This window comes from Salmo salar, chromosome ssa09 (genome assembly GCF_905237065.1).
Source record: "Salmo salar chromosome ssa09, Ssal_v3.1, whole genome shotgun sequence".
NCBI classification, from domain to species: Eukaryota; Metazoa; Chordata; class Actinopteri; order Salmoniformes; family Salmonidae; genus Salmo; species Salmo salar.
Window position 1 is genome coordinate 139701712 of NC_059450.1, and position 20594 is coordinate 139722305.

The window sequence follows — 20594 nt, forward strand, 5'->3', positions numbered from 1 at the left end:
GATAAATAAAATGCTTGGTTACTACATGATTCCTTGTGTTATTTCGTAGTTTTTATGTCTTCACTATTATTCTACAATGTACAAACCCTGGAATGAGTTGGTGTTTCCAAACTTTTGACTGGTACTGGATGTTTGCATGAGCATGCTCTCGCACACACACATGCAAACACACACAGACAGCGGCAGGTAGCCTAGTGGTTAAGAGGTTTGGGCCAGTAACCAAAAGGTCACTGGTTTGAATCCCCAAGCTGACTAGATTAAAAATCCCTGTGCCCTTGAGCAAGGCACTTAACCCTAATTGCTCTTGTTAGTCGCTCTAAGAGCATCTGCTAAATGATAATTTTTCTATGTAAACCGTGACAAACACACACATCTCGCAAAACACTCTCTCACATGCTGACTAGAGAACAGAAGGGGATCTGAGAACACAGCTGGGCCGTGGGCGAGATGATGCAACACACACACAGTGTTTCTCACTGCTTATAAGCTGTGTCTGTGTGTTAGACTGTGAAGGTGTTGATGGGAGAGTGTGTGTAGTGCGCTAAAAACACGCATGTTGCTCTGTCGCCATCATGCGCCACACAATATTCAATATATTGCCATGTCTGCTCCTCTCTGTCCCAAATCCAACCCTACACATCCACTTCAAGAACCCTATTCCATTACATGTGCTATCTGCGTATTAATGATATACACCCCATTCCAAGTCATCAACATTACAACCTGCTCCCCTATAAAATAGCACACACAGGCCGTACTATAGAGGAGGAGAAAAGTGGAGGGACAAATGGGGAGAGTAGTAATACTTTAGATGAGAAGGAAAAGAAAGAGGGAGGAAGAGGGGGATACAGAAAGAGCGTATATTTTATATATTTTTATATTCTCCCTTTCATCTGACAGAATCTTGTACTGTGGTAAAGTAGCATTAGTGTGGTTTAGTACGTTGGTGAGATGAGAGAAGACTGAATAAGATGACTGGGGAGCAGAGCAGGACTAATGTTACGACAGTGTGGCGTGTCTGATGTGACAGTCCTTAAAGTAGAGAACTAGAGGGACCCCTGCTGCTAGACATCTCCTCTTTGAGAGGGGAGAAATAAGGAAAGGAGTGAGTTGATGGAAATAGGGGGAAGAAATGGTAGAGGTATTATGTGGGGGGGGGGGTGTATGGGAGAAAGAGCTGTGTGAATTAAACAGCCCCCATGTAAAAGGAGACTAGAGCTGTCTGTGCAAAAGTGAACATCGACAAATGGGTACTTGTGGGTGTAGGGGGTTACATTGTATGGTGGGAATGGGTGGTCCTGACTCCAAGGTGGGTAATGTAGTTTTAACAATGCTACTCTTCTCTCCTCAGTCTGTAAGATGTGTTGGTTTGTTTGTATTGTAGTTCTGACTGACTTGACTCACTGGTACTGTAGTAGTAAGTGTTGTTGTTGTTGTCTAACAGTGTGCACCTGTATCTCTCTTCCCTCCAGTCTGTACGGTGCGCTGTCAGAAGTTCCTCATCTCTCGTGTTGGTGAAGACTGGATCTTCCTCATCCTCCTGGGTCTACTGATGGCTCTGGTCAGCTGGGTGGTCGACTTCGCTATTGCCATCTGTCTACAAGGTGAGGGCGTTGGGGTGGTGAGGGCGTTGGGGTGGTGAGGGCGTTGGGGTGGTGAGGGCGTTGGGGAGGTGAGGGCGTTGGGGAGGTGAGGGCGTTGGGGAGGGTGAGGGCGTTGGGGTGGTGAGGGCGTTGGGGAGGTGAGGGCGTTGGGGTGGTGAGGGCGTTGGGGAGGTGAGGGCGTTGGGGTGGTGAGGGCGTTGGGGTGGTGAGGGCGTTGGGGTGGTGAGGGCGTTGGGGAGGTGAGGGCGTTGGGGTGGTGAGGGCGTTGGGGAGGTGAGGGCGTTGGGGTGGTGAGGGCGTTGGGGTGGTGAGGGCGTTGGGGTGGTGAGGGCGTTGGGGAGGTGAGGGCGTTGGGGTGGTGAGGGCGTTGGGGTGGTGAGGGCGTCGGGGAGGTGAGGGCGTTGGGGAGGTGAGGGCGTCGGGGTGGTGAGGGCGTCGGGGAGGTGAGGGCGTTGGGGAGGTGAGGGCGTTGGGGTGGTGAGGGCGTTGGGGTGGTGAGGGCGTTGGGGAGGTGAGGGCGTTGGGGAGGTGAGGGCGTTGGGGAGGTGAGGGCGTTGGGGAGGTGAGGGCGTTGGGGTGGTGAGGGAGTTGGGGTGGTGAGGGCGTTGGGGTGGTGAGGGCGTTGGGGTGGTGAGGGCGTTGGGGAGGTGAGGGCGTTGGGGTGGTGAGGGCGTTGGGGTGGTGAGGGCGTTGGGGAGGTGAGGGCGTTGGGGTGGTGAGGGCGTTGGGGAGGTGAGGGCGTTGGGGTGGTGAGGGCGTTGGGGAGGTGAGGGCGTTGGGGTGGTGAGGGCGTTGGGGAGGTGAGGGCGTTGGGGTGGTGAGGGCGTTGGGGAGGAGGTAGACTGCTTGGTCTACTGATGGCTCTAGTCAGCTGTACTGTTCCTCTGTCTGAATCATTTAATCTGACACATCTCCTGCATGCAGCTAAAGAAGACATTAAGCCACACTCAAGATAATCTCAGACACTGTGGTTCACACACACACACACCCGTCAAACCAGGGTGTGTGTTCATGATGAGCTGCAGTGCAGATTACTGTATCCCGGAGCGGCATGCAAGTCCGTGTGTGTATGATTAGCTTAAATGTGGTTTAATTTCATCTTTGCAGCATTAAAATGTGTTTGTGTGTAGAATGTATGTGTGTTCAGAAGGTGTGTGGATGTCAATGTGCTTTATCTTGAGTCAAGCACACATTTACACACATTTCTGCGGTGTGTGTGTGTGTGTGTGTGTGTGTGTGTGTGTGTGTGTGTGTGTGTGTGTGTGTGTGTGTGTGTGTGTGTGTGTGTGTGTGTGTGTGTCAGATGGTAGACTGCATGTAGAGAAAGTGAAGAGGGCAGAGGAGTGAGTCATCTAGAAGCAAGATGCTCATCCAGACAAATCCCCCCCTTTCTACACACACACACTTTTGATCTCTCCATGTAAAGCAGTCATTTTGATCTCTCCATGTAAAGCAGTCATTTTGATCTCTCCATGTAAAGCAGTCATTTTGATCTCTCCATGTAAAGCAGTGATTTTGATCTCTCCATGTAAAGCAGTCATTTTGATCTCTCCATGTAAAGCAGTCATTTTTAGGAGAGGAGTCCTGCGGGTTCTACTTTTGTCAAATGTTTTGTCTCTGTATTCATGAGTAGGGCTGGGAATTGCCAGGGACCTCACAATACGATATTATCAGGATACTGCCAATACGATATGCATTGCCATTCTCATGATTAATATATTTTCTCACGATTTATATATTGGATATACTTTTACTTTCTGATTGACATCAATTTGATATTGGTGTGTGTGTGTCCACAGCACAGAAGTGGATGTATGGAGGCCTGGAGAGTAATGTGTTTCTCCAGTACCTGGCCTGGGTCACCTACCCTGTGGTGCTCATCACCTTCTCAGCTGGCTTCACACAGATACTGGCCCCACAGGCCGTAGGTAAGACACACACACACATACACTGACTGACTGCATCAGAGCACCGTAACCCCCCCCCACCCAGGTTCAGGTATCCCAGAGATGAAGACCATTCTGAGGGGTGTTGTGCTGAAAGAATACCTCACCTTTAAAACCTTTGTGGCCAAAGTCATCGGTCTCACCTGTGCCCTCGGCAGTGGCATGCCTCTGGGCAAGGAGGTAACACACACACTCTCTACACACACACACACACAGCGCGCGCGCGGTTAACATTCTTCTCACCTCTCACACAGTCTTTTGACACACACACGTCCTCTTCTCACAGTCAGGCTTGTGTGAGTTTGGGTAGTTGTCACTTGTTGCTGACAGTACAGTACTGTTATGCAGACACACACTCCATTTGACAGCCAGCAGACGCAACCTGGCATGAAGACTCCTAAAATCAATCAATATATCTGTGATTCATAGGACAAGGGGTTCTTACAGTGAAGCACACAGAGGGTTGTGGTTACACGTGTCCTGTGTCCCTGTCATACAGCCACACACGTTGCACTCAGGCCACCCTGTTGGTCACAGTGGAGAGGGAGGACAGGGGAGGGGGATAAGGAGGGAGGAGAGGAGAGGGGGATGAATGAGGGTGGAGAGGAGAGGAGAGGGGGATGAAGGGGGTGGAAAGAAGAGAGGGGGATGAAGGAAGGTGGAGAGGGGGATGAAGGATGGTGGAGAGGGGGATGAAGGGGGTGGAAAGAAGAGAGGGGGATGAAGGAAGGTGGAGAGGGGGATGAAGGAGGGTGGAGCGGAGTGGGGGGATGAAGGAGGGTGGAGAGGGGGATGAAGGAGGGTGGAGCGGAGTGGGGGATGAAGGAGGGTGGAGCGGAGTGGGGGATGAAGGAGGGTGGAGCGGAGTGGGGGATGAAGGAGGGTGGAGAGGAGTGGGGGATGAAGGAGGGTGGAGCGGAGATGGGGATGAAGGAGGGTGGAGCGGAGATGGGGATGAAGGAGGGTGGAGCGGAGATGGGGATGAAGGAGGGTAGAGCGGAGAGGGGGATGAAGGAGGGTAGAGCGGGATGAAGGAGGGTGGAGAGGAGAGGGGGATGAATGAGGGTGGAGAGGGGGTTGGAAGAATACAACAGAATTTAAATCTGCTTAGGAAAGTCTTGAAAGAGTTGAGATTAATCAATGATACACTGAAGTTTTTAGGAAATCATTCACAAGTGATTCTCTCTCCCCCTCTCTCTAGGGTCCGTTTGTTCACATTGCCAGTCTGTGTGCTGCACTCCTCAGCAAATTCATGTCTCTGTTTGGTGGAATCTACGAGGTAAACCACACTTGGACACACACAAGTTACCACATTGGTATCAATATGATCTTTCAGAAAGGAAACACCATGCAGAAATATGTTAAACCATTCATTAAGAAATGTATAATGCAAGTCTTGGCGATATATGCTCTGCTGCTTCAGGGTAGCTTAATATACACTGAACAAAAATATAAACGGAACATGTGAAGTGTTGGTCCCATTTTTTATAAGCTGAAATAAAATATTTTTTCGGTACGCACAAAAAGCTTATTTCGCTCAAATCTGGTGAACAAATTTGTTTACATCCCTGTTAGTGAGCTTTTCTCCTTTGCCAAGATAATCCATCCACCTGACAGATGTGGCATATCAAGAAGCTGATTAAACAGCATAATCATTACATAGGTGTACCTTGTGCTGGGGACAATAAAAGGCCACTCTAAAATATGCAGTTTTGTCACACAACACAATGCCACAGATGTCTCATGTTTTTAGGGAGCGTGCAATTGATATGCTGACTGCAGGAATGTCCACCAGAACCATTGCCAGAGAATGTAATGTTCATGTCTCTACCATAAGCCGCCTCCAACGTCGTTTTAGAGAATTTGGTGCTACGTCCAACCGGCCTCTCAACAAGCGGTTTTCTGATGTCAAAGTTGTGAACAGAGTGCCCCAAGGTGTCGGTGGGGTTATGGTATGGGCAGGCATAAGCTACGGACAGCGAACACGATTGCATTTTAACGATGGCAATTTAAATGCAGAGATACCATGACTAGATCCTGAGGCCCATTGTTCCCACGCTATCACCTCATGTTTCAGCATGATAAAGCACCAAAGATCTCACAAGGATCTGTACACAATTCCTGCAAGCTGAAAATGTCCCAGTTCTGGCCTGCATACTCTCCATTTTTTTACATTTTAGTCATTTAGCAGACGCTCTTATCCAGAGCGAATTACAGTAGTGAATACATACATTTCATACATTTCATTTTAATTTCATGCATTTTTTAAATATATTTTTTTGTACTGGCCCCCCGTGGGAATCGAACCCACAATCCTGGCGTGTCACCCATTGAACATGTTTCAGATGCTCTGGATCAAGATGTACAACAACGTGTTCCAGTTCCCGCCAATATCCAGCAACTTCACACAGCAATTGAAGAGGAGTGAGACAACATTCTACAGGCCACAATCAACATCCCAAAACAGCAGAACCCTACTGCAGAAAGCCTAGTTTAGATATGAGCAAATAGACCAGCTAAAGACATCCTACCATTTACAAGACAGTATACTATGTGTGAATATTAACCATGTGTAGTGTGATCTGTGCAACGTATGTGTTATATTTGTTATGACGCACCGCCGGTTGCCCTCGCTTGAGGCAGTATGAGCTGTCATCTTGGTATATGAGAATATGCTACCTAACCAGCAACCGTAAGCAGTACGAACCCAGCTGCTCTCACTGAAACTAAATTAATAATCATCTGGTGGGTCTTCATAAAAATACATCCTTATCTAACAAGCAACCTTAAGCAATATGACCCAGCCAACCACCTGTAGCTATATGCAATGTATTTTATATCAAGTAGCCAGCAAAGACGGCAACATGTAGGCTATTGACCACGGCTGACGCCATTATAGAAAACTCAATGAGGCATGGTAATGGCAGGTAAACTCATCACCGTTTAGCAGCTCTCAATAGACCAGCTAAGGTCATTCTACCATTACATGACTGTCTACTAGGCCTGAATACTAACTGTTTAGCATGAGCTAATGCAGCAGTATGTCTATTTCTCATATTACGCACCGCCGGGTACCCCGATGAGGTAAGATGAGCTGTCATCTTGCTACATGGAAAATATTCTACCCATCTAACTAGGCAACCGTAAGTAGTATGAACCCACCTGCCATGAAACTAGCCAACCACCTGCAATATAAATGCACTGCCAGGGGCTTCGCTGAGGCAGGATGAGCTGTCATCTTGGTAAATGAGGATATTCTACATATGCAACATAGCTACAGGACCATACGGCTGACACAATCATGATCATATAGCAATACTGCAGGAACTCATGTAGACTCCAGAATCAATCAAATGTAACGTCACAGCAGCAGATGGTCATGTGCCTGCAGTGGTGACGAAGGAACCAGAGCCGTGATGAGTTCCAGTACCTTGTCATTGGTTGCCAGCATCAATGTTGAACAGAGGTTTGCCAGGTGCCATCCGTGCTCAGTATTCAGATATCATAACATGAAAGGGAGGACAAAGCAGTGTCAGTTCTGGTGATGACGACTGATTTTCCATGCTAATTCTTTCATCTAGGGTAGATGGGAGTATGGTTAATATGAGTGTCCATAATGCAAACAGATCACACAAGATTAAAGGGAAGGATGATTTGGTGTATTTCAGAATGACGAAACCATGAAAGCCATCATTCGAACCGCGTAATATAAACACATTGTTGCCTTAACTTGGACTCAAACTTGTGCTATCGAGAGAGAGGAGAGATGCTCTTTGATGTGCATGTTGGTCACTTCTCCGTAGGCCTTGAGAGTAGCGGACAGATGGCTCCTGAGCAGACTATACACCAAATGGTCCTGACACCCGGAATTAACTGAATTCCTGCTACTGGACCATGATAAAGGCAGGCTGCATTTGCCTGACTGAAATTTGGAATAGAAAAGGCATACATGGTTATATAACAGAAGACATTGTACAGATAGTCTAGCTGAGCTGACAGCTATGTCACCGTACACTACATAACCAAAAGTATGTGGACACCTGCTTGTCGAACATGTCATTCCAAAATCATGGGCATTAATATAGAGTTGGTCCCACCTTTGCTGCTATAACAGCCTCCACTCTTCTGGGAAGGCTTTCCACTAGATGTTTGAACATTGCTGCGTGGACTTGTTCCATTTAGCCACGAGCATTAGTGAGGTCGGGCACTGATGTTAGGCAATTAGGCCTGGCTCGCAGTCTGCGTTCCAATTCATCCCAAAGGTGTTTCGTTGGGGTTGAGGTCAGGGCTCTGTGCATGCCAGTCAAGTTCTTCTACACAATCCCAACAAATCGTTTTTGTATGGACCTCGCTTTGTGCACGGGGGTATTGTCATGCTGAAACAGGACAGGGCCTTCCCCAAACTGTTGCCACAAAGTTGGTAGCACAAAATCGTCCTGAATCTCATTGTATGCTTTAGCGTTAAGATTTCCCTTCACTGGAACTAAGGGGCCTAGACTGAACCATGAAAAACAGCACCAGACCATTATTTCTCCTCCACCAAACTTTACAGTTGGCGCTATGCATTTGGGCAGGTAGCATTCTCCTGACACCCAGATTCATCCATTGGACTGCCAGATGGTTAAGCGTGATTCATTACTCCAGCGAACGTGTTTCCACTGCTCCAGAGTCCAATGGTAGTGAACTTTACACCACTACAGCCGACGCTTGGCATTGCGCATGGGGATCTTAGGCTTGTGTCCAGCTGCTCGGCCATAGAAACCCATTTCATGAAGCCCCCGACGAACAGTTATTTTGCTTACGTTGCTTCCAGAGGCAGTTTGGAACTCGGTGGTAAGTGTTGCAACTGAGGACAGACGATTTTTACTTGCTACGCGCTTCAGCAGTTGACAGCCCCTTTCTGTGAACTTGTGTGGCCTACCACATCGCGGCTGAGCCGTTGTTGCTCCAAGATGTTTCCACTTCACAACAACAGCACTTAGTTGACCGGGGCAGCTTTAGCAGGGCAGAAATTTGACAAACTGACTTGTTGGAAAGGTGGCATCCTATGACGGTGCCAAGTTGAAAGCCACTGAGCTCTTCAGTAAGGCCATTCTACTGCCAATGTTTGTCTATGGAGATTGCATGGCTTTGTGCTCAACTTTATACACTTGTCTGCAACGGGTGTGGCTGAAAAAGACAAATCCACTAATTGGAAGGGGTGTTCACATAATTTTGTATATATAGTGTATATGCCGCTAGGCCATGGAGAAGATGGATGACCTGATAGGAAGAATAAATAAATCCAATAGATACTGAAACAAGCTCTTAACAGATGTTTCCATTGGGGACAATGAACGCTTGATCGCCAACAGCTGATTGCCACGTGGGTGTTTTGCAAGCCCATGGCATGCTAGGTAATGCTAGTATTAACAGCCAATTCAACACGGCTTGAAGCTATAGCAAGCCTTGATTGGTAATCGCACCGCGATACAGCGCGAGCTTCCCCATTTAAGGTCCAGGGTGATTAACTGAAATCTGGGGAAAAAAGGTTACACTTAGCAGTAGTAATCATTTTAAAATGAGCTGTACTTCTTTGAAATATGTGCTAAATGATGAGACTGACCCGGGAATGTTTAGCCGGCAACAATGATAACTTGCGGTACTGGCTACTTGTAACTGGCTACTAGTACACTCCAAAGATATGCCTAACCTGATGCTTCATGAGCACTACAGTGAGAATGAAGATGACAGAACTATTTAATAGACAACAGAAAGAATGCAAATTTATCCTGAAAGTATCAGCTTTCAGGTAAGACCCAAGGGCAGACTGTGTTGAAGTAACAATGTTTATTGCAACAACAGGCAAACGACAGGCCAAGACAGGCAGAGGTCTGTAATCCAGAGAAGTGGGGCCAAGGCACAGGACGGCAGGCAGGCCCAGGGTCAGGTCAGGCAGAGGTCGGTAATCCAGAGAAGGGCCAAAGGCACAGGACGGCATGCAAGCTCAGTCAGGACAGGCAAGGGTCAAAACCAGGAGGGTGAGATAAAAAGAGACTGTGGAAAAGCAGGAGCTGAGACAAAATGCAGGTTGACTTGAACAAACAAGACGAACTGGCACAGACAGACAGAAAACACAGGTATAAATACCCAGGGGTAAGTGGGGAAGATGGGCGGGTGGAGACAAGCACAAGGTCAGGTGAAACAGATCAGGGCGTGACCGAAGGGGGGCAATCTGGGATAAACCAGACGACAAAATTGATTGTCCCAGCCAATAGATGCATCACAATAATACACAATTAACACAGAATACATAAACTGTCAAATCAGCACATATTTAATGAATATATGCTAGTGTTCATGTAAAAGCCTCAGTGTGGGTTAAAGATCTGCATAAACGTTCTGTCTGCCATCGTACTGTGATGCTCATTGCAAATAAGTGGAAGGGGTGGCTAGAGTTGCCTCTATGGCACAGTGACCTCACCGTGTGCTCTTGCCAATAGCAATAGTAGCAACCATGCCAACGATTATGTGCAGATGATAAGAGACTTAACACAACATTGTTAGCACTACATTGCTCCCACAAATGCAGTATCAGCAGCCATAATGCAACACTGTGTGCAGATAATTAAGCAAGAGTTTACAAGCATCACCACAGCATTGAGTTGTTATGTAAGACATAACACAATGCAACATAAGATCATTTAAAAACAGCATCTAATACATGATACTAGAATGAAGCGATCACTACAGTTAGCATACAGTATAATTGCACATGGTAGAATAGTTGTCACTAAAAACTACTAGACTACGAGATGGACCGACAGGGAGCCGACTACCTATTTAAAAGGCATGACACGTGATTAAACATGGCTAATACATACAGGGGCTAAACCTACTGCTGCATATAAGATGACTAATGTGACTGAAAGACAGCGTACTATAGTGTCTTGCAGCGGTCTCGTGAACTGCACCACACATAATTGAGGAAGCCACATGAGACCAAATACTATCAAATCGGCGCGATAAGCACCATCTCCTTGCTCATATCAAATGTAATTAACAATGCAGTTTTAAGAAAAAATAGATAAGTAAAAAAACAACAAATAATTGAAGAGCAGCAGTAAAATAACATTAGCGAGGCAATATACAGGGGGTACCGGTACAGAGTCAATGTGTGGGGGCACAGGTAAGTCGAGGTAATGTAGGTAGAGGTAAAGTGACTATGCATAGATGATAATAAACAGAGTAGCAGCAGTGTAAAAGAGGGGGGGGGGCAATGCAAATAGTCTGGGTAGCCATTTGAATAGCTGTTCAGGAGTCTTATGGCTTGGGGGTAGAAGCTGTTAAGGAGCCTTTTGGACCTAGACTTGGCACTCCGGTACCGCTTGCCGTGTGGTAGCAGAGAGAACAGTCAATGACTAGGGTGGCTGGAGTCTTTGACTATTTTTAGGGCCTTCCTCTCACACTGCCTGGTACGGTCCAATGTGTGGCTCAGTTGGTAGAGCATGGTGTTTGCAACGCCAGGGTTGTGGGTTCGTTTCCCACGGGGGACCAGTACGGAGAAAAAAAATTTATGAAATGTATGCATTCACTACTGTAAGTCGCTCTGCATAAGAGCGTCTGCTAAATGACTAAAATGTAAATGTAATGGAGGTCCTGGATGGCAAGAAGCTTGGCCCCAGTGATGTACTGGGCCGTTCGCACTACCCTCTGTAGTGCCTTGCGGTCGGAGGCCGAGCAGTTGCCATTCCAGGCAGTGATGCAACCAGTCAGGATGCTCTTGATGGTGCAGCTGTATAACTTTTTGAGGATCTGAGGACCCATGCCAAATCTTTTGTCTCCTGAGGGGCAATAGGCTTTGTCGTGCCCTCTTCACAACTGTCTTGGTGTGCTTGGACCATGTTAGTTAGTTTGGTGATGTGGACACCAAAGAACTTGAAGCTCTCAACCTGCTCCACTATAGCCCTGCCAATGAGCATGCCCCCATTCTCAGTCTTCCTTTTCCTGTTGTCCATAATCATCTCCTTTTGTCTTGATCACGTTGAGGGAGAGGTTGTTATCCTGGAACCATTCGGCCAGGTCTCTGACCTCCTTATAGGCTGTCTCATCGTTGTCGGTGATCATGCCTACCACTTGTGTCATCGTCAAACTTAATGATGATGTTGGAGTCATGGCTGGCCATGCAGTCATAAGTGAACAGGGAGTACAGGAGGGGACTGAGCACGCACCCCTGAGGGGCCCCCGTGTTGAGTATCAGCATGGCGGATGTGTTGTTACCTACCCTTACCACCTGGAGGCGGCCCGTCAGGAAGTCCAGGATCCAGTTGCAGAGGGAGGTGTTTAGTCCCAGGGTCCTTAGTGATGAGCTTTGAGGGCACTATGGTGTTGAAAGCTGAGGTGTAGTGAATGAATAGCATTCTGACATATGTGTTCCTTTTGTCCAGGTGGGAACGGGCAGTGTGGATTGCAATAGAGATTGCATCATCTGTGGATCTGATGGGGCAGTATGCGAATTGGAGTGGGTCTAGGGTTTCTGGGATGATGGTGTTGATGTGAACCATGACCAGCCTTTCGAAGCACTTCATGGCTACAGACATGAGTGCTACGGGGCGGTAGTAATTTAGGCAGGTTACCTTAGTGTTCTTGGTACAGGGACTATGGTGGTCTGCTTGAAACATGTTGGTATTACAGACTCAGCCAGGGACAGGTTGAAAATGTCAGTGAAGACACTTGCCAGTTGGTCAGCGCATGCTCAGAGTACATGTCCTGGTAATCCGTCTGGACCTGCAGCCTTGTGAATGTTGACCTGTTTAAAGTTCTAACTCACATTGTTAACGGAGAGCGTCATCACGCAGTCATCAAGAAACATTGCTTCTCACTGTATATCAACACATATTAGGCTAGCGTAGGCTACTTTCTCCTATATGGGTGAGGGCAGATTCTCAGTGATGAGGTGCGTAAACCAAGAGCACAGACTCTGCCTGAAGCTGGCATGGGAACTCTCAAAGTATACAATAGTCCCAAGACTAATCTACTAGCTAGCTAGTTGTAGCCACTATTGACTGCCAACAGTAGAGCAGCAACATGGATTGATCCTCAGTCAATGACGTCCCCTCAGCAGGTAGACGTGCTACGTGAGCATATTGAGCGACGCGGGCGAAGTTCACAGCTTGCAAGCATTTGCTAACAACATTTAATATCAGAAAACAGTAGCATAACGAGTAACTGCTCGCTACAGGAGCGTTGGTACAATAAGCATAGCATCAATTCAGCAGCAGTCATTGACCTTTTCTGTACAGCACTTTGAGATATCAGCTGGTGTAAGAAGGGCTATATAAATACATTTGATTTGATAGATATTTTTTTTATTTCACCTTTATTTAACCAGGTAGGCCAGTTGAGAACAAGTTCTCATTTACAACTGCGACCTGGCCAAGATAAAGCAAAGCAGTGCGACAAAAACAACAACAGAAATACACATGGGATAGACAAACGTACAGTCAATAACATAATAGAAAAATCTGTATGCAGTGTGTGAAAATTAAGTAAGGCGGTAAGGCAATAAATAGGCCTAGTGGCAAAGTAATTACAATTTAGCAATTAACACTGGAGTGATAGTTGTTCAGATGAGGATGTGCAAGTAGAAATACTGGTGTGCAAAAGAGCAGAAAAACAAATATGGGATGAGGTAGGTAGTTGGTTGGATGGGCTATTTACAGATGGGCTGTGTCCAGCTGCATCGACCGGTAAGCTTCTCTGACAGCTGATGCTTAAAGTTAGAGAGAGAGATATAAGTCTCCAACTTCAGTGATTTTTGCAATTCGTTCCAGTCATTGGCAGCAGAGAACTGGAAGGATGGTGGCCAAAGGAGGTGTTGGCTTTGGAGATGACCAGTGAAATATACCTGCTGGAGCGCATGCTACGGGTGGGAGTTGCTATGGTGACCTGAGCTGAGATTATTGCTGCGGGGGGTGCAGAGCTGTTGGCCGGGGTTGGGGTAGCCAGGTAGAAATCATGGCCAGCCGTAGAGAAATGCTTATTGAAATTCTCGATTATTGTGGATTTATCAGTGGTGACCGTGTTTCCTAGCCTCAGTGCAGTGGGCAGCTGGGAGGAGGTGCTCTTATTCTCCATGGACTTTACAGTGTCCCAAAACTTTTGGGAATTAGTGCTGCAGGAGGCAAATTTCTGTTTGAAAATCTAGACTTTGCTTTCCTAACTGCCTGTGTATATTGGTTCCTGACTTCCTTGAGAAGTTGCATATTGCAGGGACTATTTGATGCTAGTGCAGTACGCCACAGGATGTTTTTGTGCTGGTCAAGGGCAGTCTGGAGTGAACCAAGGGCTATATCTGTTCTTAGTTCTACATTTTTTGAATGGGGCATGCTTATTTAATGGTGAGGAAAGCACTTTTGAAGAACAACCAGGCATCTTCTACTGACGGGATGAGGTCAATATCCTCCAGGATACCTGAAGTGTTTTAGGGAGCGTTTGACAGTGATGAGGGGTGATCGTTTGACTGCAGACCCATAACGGACGCAGGCAGAGGTGTATTTAGAGGGCAAGTTGGTCAGGATGATATCTATGAGCAGAACCGGTCAGCTTAATAGACCCTCAAATAAGGTAGGCGTGATTGTTACTAGCATCTAATTGGTGCATTCTCAGCTGAGGCGGGTGCTCAGGTTCTCTTTCTGACCTGGCTTTGCTTTCCTCTTTATCCACTATACTTGCTTCTTGTTGATATTTCACTTCCATACCCTAACTTTTTTCAGTCTTCTCACTCATAAACCCCAAAATGTGTCCACAGTATATCTTATCACTATATCTATCATATACTGTAGCCACTGATCATGCTGGCAAACCAACTCCAATGTGGGTGAGATACCATAGTAATTCACTGAACAGACTCCCCTCTCCCTTAAGATAGAACTGTAGGTTAGTTGTATGTGGGAAAGTTCCTTTGTTTCTGTGAACTCCAAAATCAGGCCGATCGACGTGATAGGTCTGTCGGTGTTTAGGAGGAGCTATGAGAAACACTGTTCTGATTCTCCAATCTGTTTTGTTCCTCCTCCTAATCGACTGCTCATGTCTGCATCGGCTCAATACTACACCAGGCCTGTTAGTGGGCTGGCATGGAGAAAAACACGTCACATATTACTAGTTTAGAGAATGTTTTTTCACTCTTGACTGTTCATCTGAGTGTATGTCCAGAACATGCGTGCGCGGACACACACACACACACATACACACACACACACACACACACACACACAGAAGTAATATACACATAATAAATATTTAAACCAGCATGTTATTTGCAAACTAATTAAATACATCTCATCTTTAATCTTCATAGCTATACTACAGGGAGCAATAAATAAATGTAGAGATGTATAAATTAAGAAAAGTTTTGAAAGCAAGGGAGAGAGAGATTGAGGTAAAGACAGAGAATCAGGCATTGAGGAGTAGAGAGATAGTCTTTCAACTTTCTATGCTTGTTCCGCTTGGGCCTTGGGAGACAGAGGGAGCGAGAGGGAGGGAATCTTTGACTCATCTCTCTGTACTCTGAAGATGAGAGACAACTGCTCTCTCTGTGTGTGTGTGTGTGTGTGTGTGTGTGTGTGTGTGTGTGTGTGTGTGTGTGTGTGTGTGTGTGTGTGTGTGTGTGTGTGTGTGTGAGAGAAGGGATGGGATGGGGGTCTGGGGGACCGGGGCAATGAAGAATCTTTGAAGCAGACCTTCAAGTCCCCTCGAGTGGAGCACTCTTTTGCTGCATAACCCTGTCTGTCTCTCTGTCCGTCTCCCCTTAATCTTCTGCTCCCTCTCGCCTCTCTCCTTCCCTCATCCTCTCTCTCTTCCCCCCTCCTCTCTGTGTTGTATCTGTACTGTATATGAATATGCCGCATTTTATGGCATACTAATGGTGTGTGTGTGTGTGTGTGTGTGTGTGTGTGTGTGTGTGTGTGTGTGTGTGTGTGTGTGTGTGTGTGTGTGTGTGTGTGTGTGTTTAGTACACATCAACACTCAACCCTCTCTGTTTCACTAACATGCTGCTTAAAGGAGCCAAGCCTCATTGGAAACAAGGTAAATCATGGCTGGAGTTGAAGGGCAGAATATCCACCATAACTTCCTCCTCTCCTGGACTCCATATCCCATCTCTCTACCACCTGTTCATATTACATCTGTAATCCATCTGTAGTCCCATGCTATACTGTGTTTGCAGAAATTGTATTTCATTTCACCGTACCCTGTGGTTGTTTGGGCAGTGTCACAGATCCAATCTCTTGGTGCCTTCTAGCAAAGTAAAGCAAGACAATTTTATCAAATCTGTTTTTTTGAAAATGTTGTTTTATTTGCAGGAATGTTCTCTGCTATTTTGATTGCTGAGAAATGTAACCTATGAGAGTTTGTAGTTGTGCATGACGATTTTATTTAGTTTTTTGCGGTTCCACACAAATTACTCCATGCATTTAATTAAAATATTACCTTCAAAGAAATGTAAAGGGTTGCTTGCTTTATTTGTCCTCATAATTGGAGATCGGAGATAGTCAAACGGAGGCTTTATTTGTTCTCATAATTGGAGATTGGAGATAGTCAAACGGAGGCAAACATTTTAACTCTGCATTTCGCAAACTCGGTCCTGGGACCCCAAGGGGTGCACGTTTTGGTTTTACCCTAGCACTACACAGCTGAACCCAAGCATGCACCCCTTGGGGTCCCCAGGACCGAGTTAGCAAATTAATGAAATGTACCCATTGATTCTTTTAGAATTTTACTTATAAGTGCCTCATGAGCTTAGTTCAACTTTCGCACCACATCAGAACCCAAAATATAAGCTTGTTTCACTCCAATGTTTGTTAACAAACAATTATAACTTCAAAACATGATATCATGGATGGTCAGTCCTTGCATCCATAGCTCTGTCCATTCATTTGAGAGTGGATACATTTCTCCAGCCCTATCCCTCAGCTTTTTATTGAAATGTGTTGGGAGACTACTTTGTTATTGTTTCAACTGCTGATTGACACTTTAACTGTTCATGCCAACCTGTTGAGGTGAAATGGTATGGTCCATGGTGAAATGCATTATGGGTCATTGGTATTTAAACTGTATTTAAACATCTGTGACGGGTAGGTTGGGCTATACTTGCTGCTATGCATGCTAATTGCTATCAGTCATTACTGAGACCTGCCCTGGGGGAGGTCAGTGGGCTGACTTATTGATTTAAATCCAGTTGATATTGCTCTTCCTCCTGTTTATTATTTTGTAAAATAATGTAGTAGCCTACTTTTGGTGCTTATTTATATCCTATTTTTGGACAATGTGCCTTCGGAAAGTATTCAGACCCTTTGACTTTTTCTACATTACATTACAGCCTTATTCTAAAATTGATTAAATTAAAAACATCCTCACCAATCTACACAGAATACCCAATAATGACAAGGCGAAAACAGTTTTTTTGACATTTTGGCAAATGTATTACAAATAAAAAACGGATGCCTTATTTACATAAGTATTCAGACCCTTTGTTGTGAGACTTGAAATTGAGCTCCACTGCATCCTGTTTCCATTGATCTTCCTTGATGTGTCTACAACTTGATTGGAGTCCATCTGTGGTAAATTAAATTGATTGGACATGATTTGGAAAGGCACACACCTGTCTATATAATGTCCCACAGTTGACAGTGCATGTCAGAGAAAAAAAACAAGCAATGAGGTCGAAGGAAATGTCCGTAGAGCTCTGAGATGACAGGATTGTGCGAGGCACAGATCTAGGGAAGGGTACCAAAACATTATTGCAGCGTTGAAGGTCCCCAAGGAACACAGTGGCCTCCTCCATACTTAAATGGAAGAAGTTTGGAACGACCAAGACCCTTCCTAGAGCTGGCCGCCCGGCCAAACTGAGCAATCGGGATAGAAGGGCCTTGGTCATTGAGGTGACAAAGAACCTGATGGTCACTCTGACAGAGCTCCAGAGTTCCTCTACGGAGATGGGAGAACCTTCCAGAAGGACTGCCATCTCTGCAGCACTCCACCAATCAGGCCTTTATGGTAGAGTGGCCACTCCTCAGTGAAAGGTACATGACAGCCCGCTTGGGGTTTGCCAAAAGGCACCTAAAGACTCTCAAGCAATGAGAAACAGGATTCTCTGGTCTGATGAAACCAAGATTGAACTCTTTGGCATGAATGCCAAGCGTCACGTCTGGGAAACCTGGCACCATCCCTACGGTGAAGCATGGTGGTGGCAGCATCATCATGCTGTGGGGATGTTTTTCAGTGGCAGTGACTGGGAGACTAGTCAGGATCAAAGCAAAGACGAATGGCGCAAAGTACAGAGATCCTTGATGAAAACCTGCTCCAGAGTGCTCAGGACCTCAGACTGGGGAAAAGGTTCACCTTCCAACAGGACAACGACCCTAAGCACACAGCCAGGACAGCGCAGGAGTGGCTTTGGGACAAGTCTCTGAATGTCCTTGAGTGGCCCAGCCAGAGCCCGGACTTGAACCCGATCGAACATCTCTGGAGAGACCTGAAAATAGCTGTGCAGCGACGCTCCCCATCCAACCTGACAGAGCTTGAGAGGATCTGCAGAGAAGAATGTGAGAAACTCTCCAAATACAGATGTGCCAAGCTTGTAGCGTCATAGCCTTGAGTATTCTTGGGTGTAATCACTGCCAAAAGTGCTTCAACAAAGTACTGAGTGAAGGGTCTGAATACTAATGTAAATGTGATATATTATTTTAATATGTTAGCAAAAACTTCTAAAACCCTGTTTTTCCTTTTGTCATTATGGGGTATTGTGTGTAGATTGATGAGGGGGAAAAAACTATTTAACCAATTTTAGAAGACGCCTGTAACGTAACAAAATTTGGAAAAGGTCAAGGAGTCTGAATACTTTCTGAAGGCACTGTAAAAGCCCTCACTTTGGACAGAAAAAAGCAACATTCTTGTCTGCCTCTTCCACATTGCTAAGCCTACATCCTGACAATGGCCTAGCCTACCTGTGTGTGTGTGTGTGTGTGTGTGTGTGTGTGTGTGTGTGTGTGTGTGTGTGTGTGTGTGTGTGTGTGTGTGTGTGTGTGTGTGTGTGTGTGTGTGTGTGTGTGTGTGTGTGAACACACCTCTCCCTATGTGCTTACAGAATGAGTCAAGGAACATTGAGATGTTGGCAGCTGCCTGTGCTGTGGGGGTGGGCTGCTGTTTCGCTGCCCCTATAGGAGGTGAGTGGCAACAACATCCTTTTGGGCACAAACCGGTTGAATCAATGTTGTTTCAGTGTAATTTGTCATCGTATTGTGACGTGGAATCTACATTGGATTTGAAAAAAGTCATCAACGTAAACTGTTTTGGGGGTGAAATTTCAAAAACAGGATTGTCATCATGGTAACCAAATATTAACGTAGACACTACCTTGTAAAAAACGTTTAATTTGTACCTTAAAAACAAAGTCAGATCTTCAATTTGGTTACTATAAGAAACAAATATATACGCTGCAGCACCTCCTACTGGAGGATTAATCTATCTACAGCTGCCCTTTGGTCTACCATCCAGGGTTTTCACATAGCCTAGCCCTGATTAGCTATGATATTTGTCTCTGACCATTACCAATGTGCTTTCGTGAAAATGATTGTTGACAGATCTCCAATGAAAAATTAGAGTCACTGTTGCTATCAAAGTCATTCCAAGGGGTAGGTTTAACAGAGCAAATGAAATGTCACCATGCTATATCACTCATATCATCAATGATGCTATTTAGGCCTGTATACTATTTCCAAAGTCATCAACTATTGTCTCAATTCAACCCAGGATTCAACTAAAAATAGAGTACATAGGCCTATGGTTTCAATCTCTGGATGATATCAAATGTAATTTAATGATATTGAATTGTTTGGTTATCAACGTAACCAAATATCACCATTTGAAGGCGCTCTATCTTCTACTTAGATAGTTCCATCTGTGCCACTGACTTTGAATTCCAGTTTGTCTACAAATGTAATAATTGATATATTGGATTCATGTCTCTATCTCAACAAAAAATCTGTGTTAAAGAATAGAACTAAATCAAACATGAATTTAAAGTGCATTTAAACTTTGATTTGATTTAGTGATAACACATAACTTTTGGCAGTCTTTTTGAGTGGTTGAATATATAGGTTGTAATCTCATTGATCAACGTCTCAACCAAATATGACCCAATTATGCACTTTTAAATGTGGTGTACCCAGTGGGATAACACTCACTGACTGATACTGGTTGGGTTGGAGATTGGTTTACTCCTTCCCCCTTCACTCCCCTGATTGGAGTATAGTTACTTTGATCATGTTACTGAGAAATTGATTAATGTGTGTGTGTGTGTGTGTTTTGTAGGTGTGCTGTTCAGTATTGAGGTAACGTCTACGTTCTTTGCGGTGAGGAATTACTGGAGAGGGTTCTTCGCTGCCACCTTCAGTGCCTTCATCTTCAGAGTCCTGGCCGTGTGGAATAGAGACGAGGGTAAGACCGGTCTACATGTATACTGATCAAAAATATAAATGGAACATGTAAAGTGTTTGTTTTATGAGCTGGAATAAAAGATCACCGTAATTTTCGATACGCACAAAAAGCTTATTTCTCTCAAATTTGGTGCACAAATTTGTTTTACATCCCTGTTAGTGAGCTTTTCTCCTTTGCCAAGATAATCCATCCACCTGACAGGTGTAGCATATCAAGAAACTGATTAAACAGCATGATCATTACAGCCACCTGGGCAGCTGATGAAACTGTGGGTTTGCACAACTGAAGGAATTTCTGCGCAAACTGTCAAACTGTGTCAGGGAAGCTCATCTGCATGCTTGTCGTCCTCACCAGGGTCTTGACCTGTCTGCAGTTCCATATCATAACCGACTTCAATGGGCAATTGCTTACCTTCGATGGCCACTTGCACGCTAGAGGAGTGTGCTCTTCATGCATGAATCCCGGTTTCAACTTTACCAGGCAGATTGCATTGTATGGACAAGCGGTTTGCTGATGTCAACGTTGTGAACAGAGTGCCCCATGTTGGTGCTGGGGTTATGGTGTGGGC

At 45.5% G+C, this 20594-nt stretch overlaps 1 protein-coding gene across 1 annotated transcript in view; it reads left to right on the forward strand.

Moving 5' to 3' along the window:
• The window catches only part of LOC106613120 (chloride channel protein 2), a 222177-nt gene that overhangs the window by 119078 nt on the left and 82505 nt on the right, over positions 1-20594 (forward strand). The window contains exons 3-8 of the mRNA XM_045724704.1: positions 1473-1604; positions 3404-3532; positions 3597-3730; positions 4752-4829; positions 18675-18753; positions 19901-20026. Coding sequence (XP_045580660.1) covers positions 1473-1604; positions 3404-3532; positions 3597-3730; positions 4752-4829; positions 18675-18753; positions 19901-20026 — 678 coding nt within the window. The remainder of the gene's footprint in view (positions 1-1472; positions 1605-3403; positions 3533-3596; positions 3731-4751; positions 4830-18674; positions 18754-19900; positions 20027-20594) is intronic.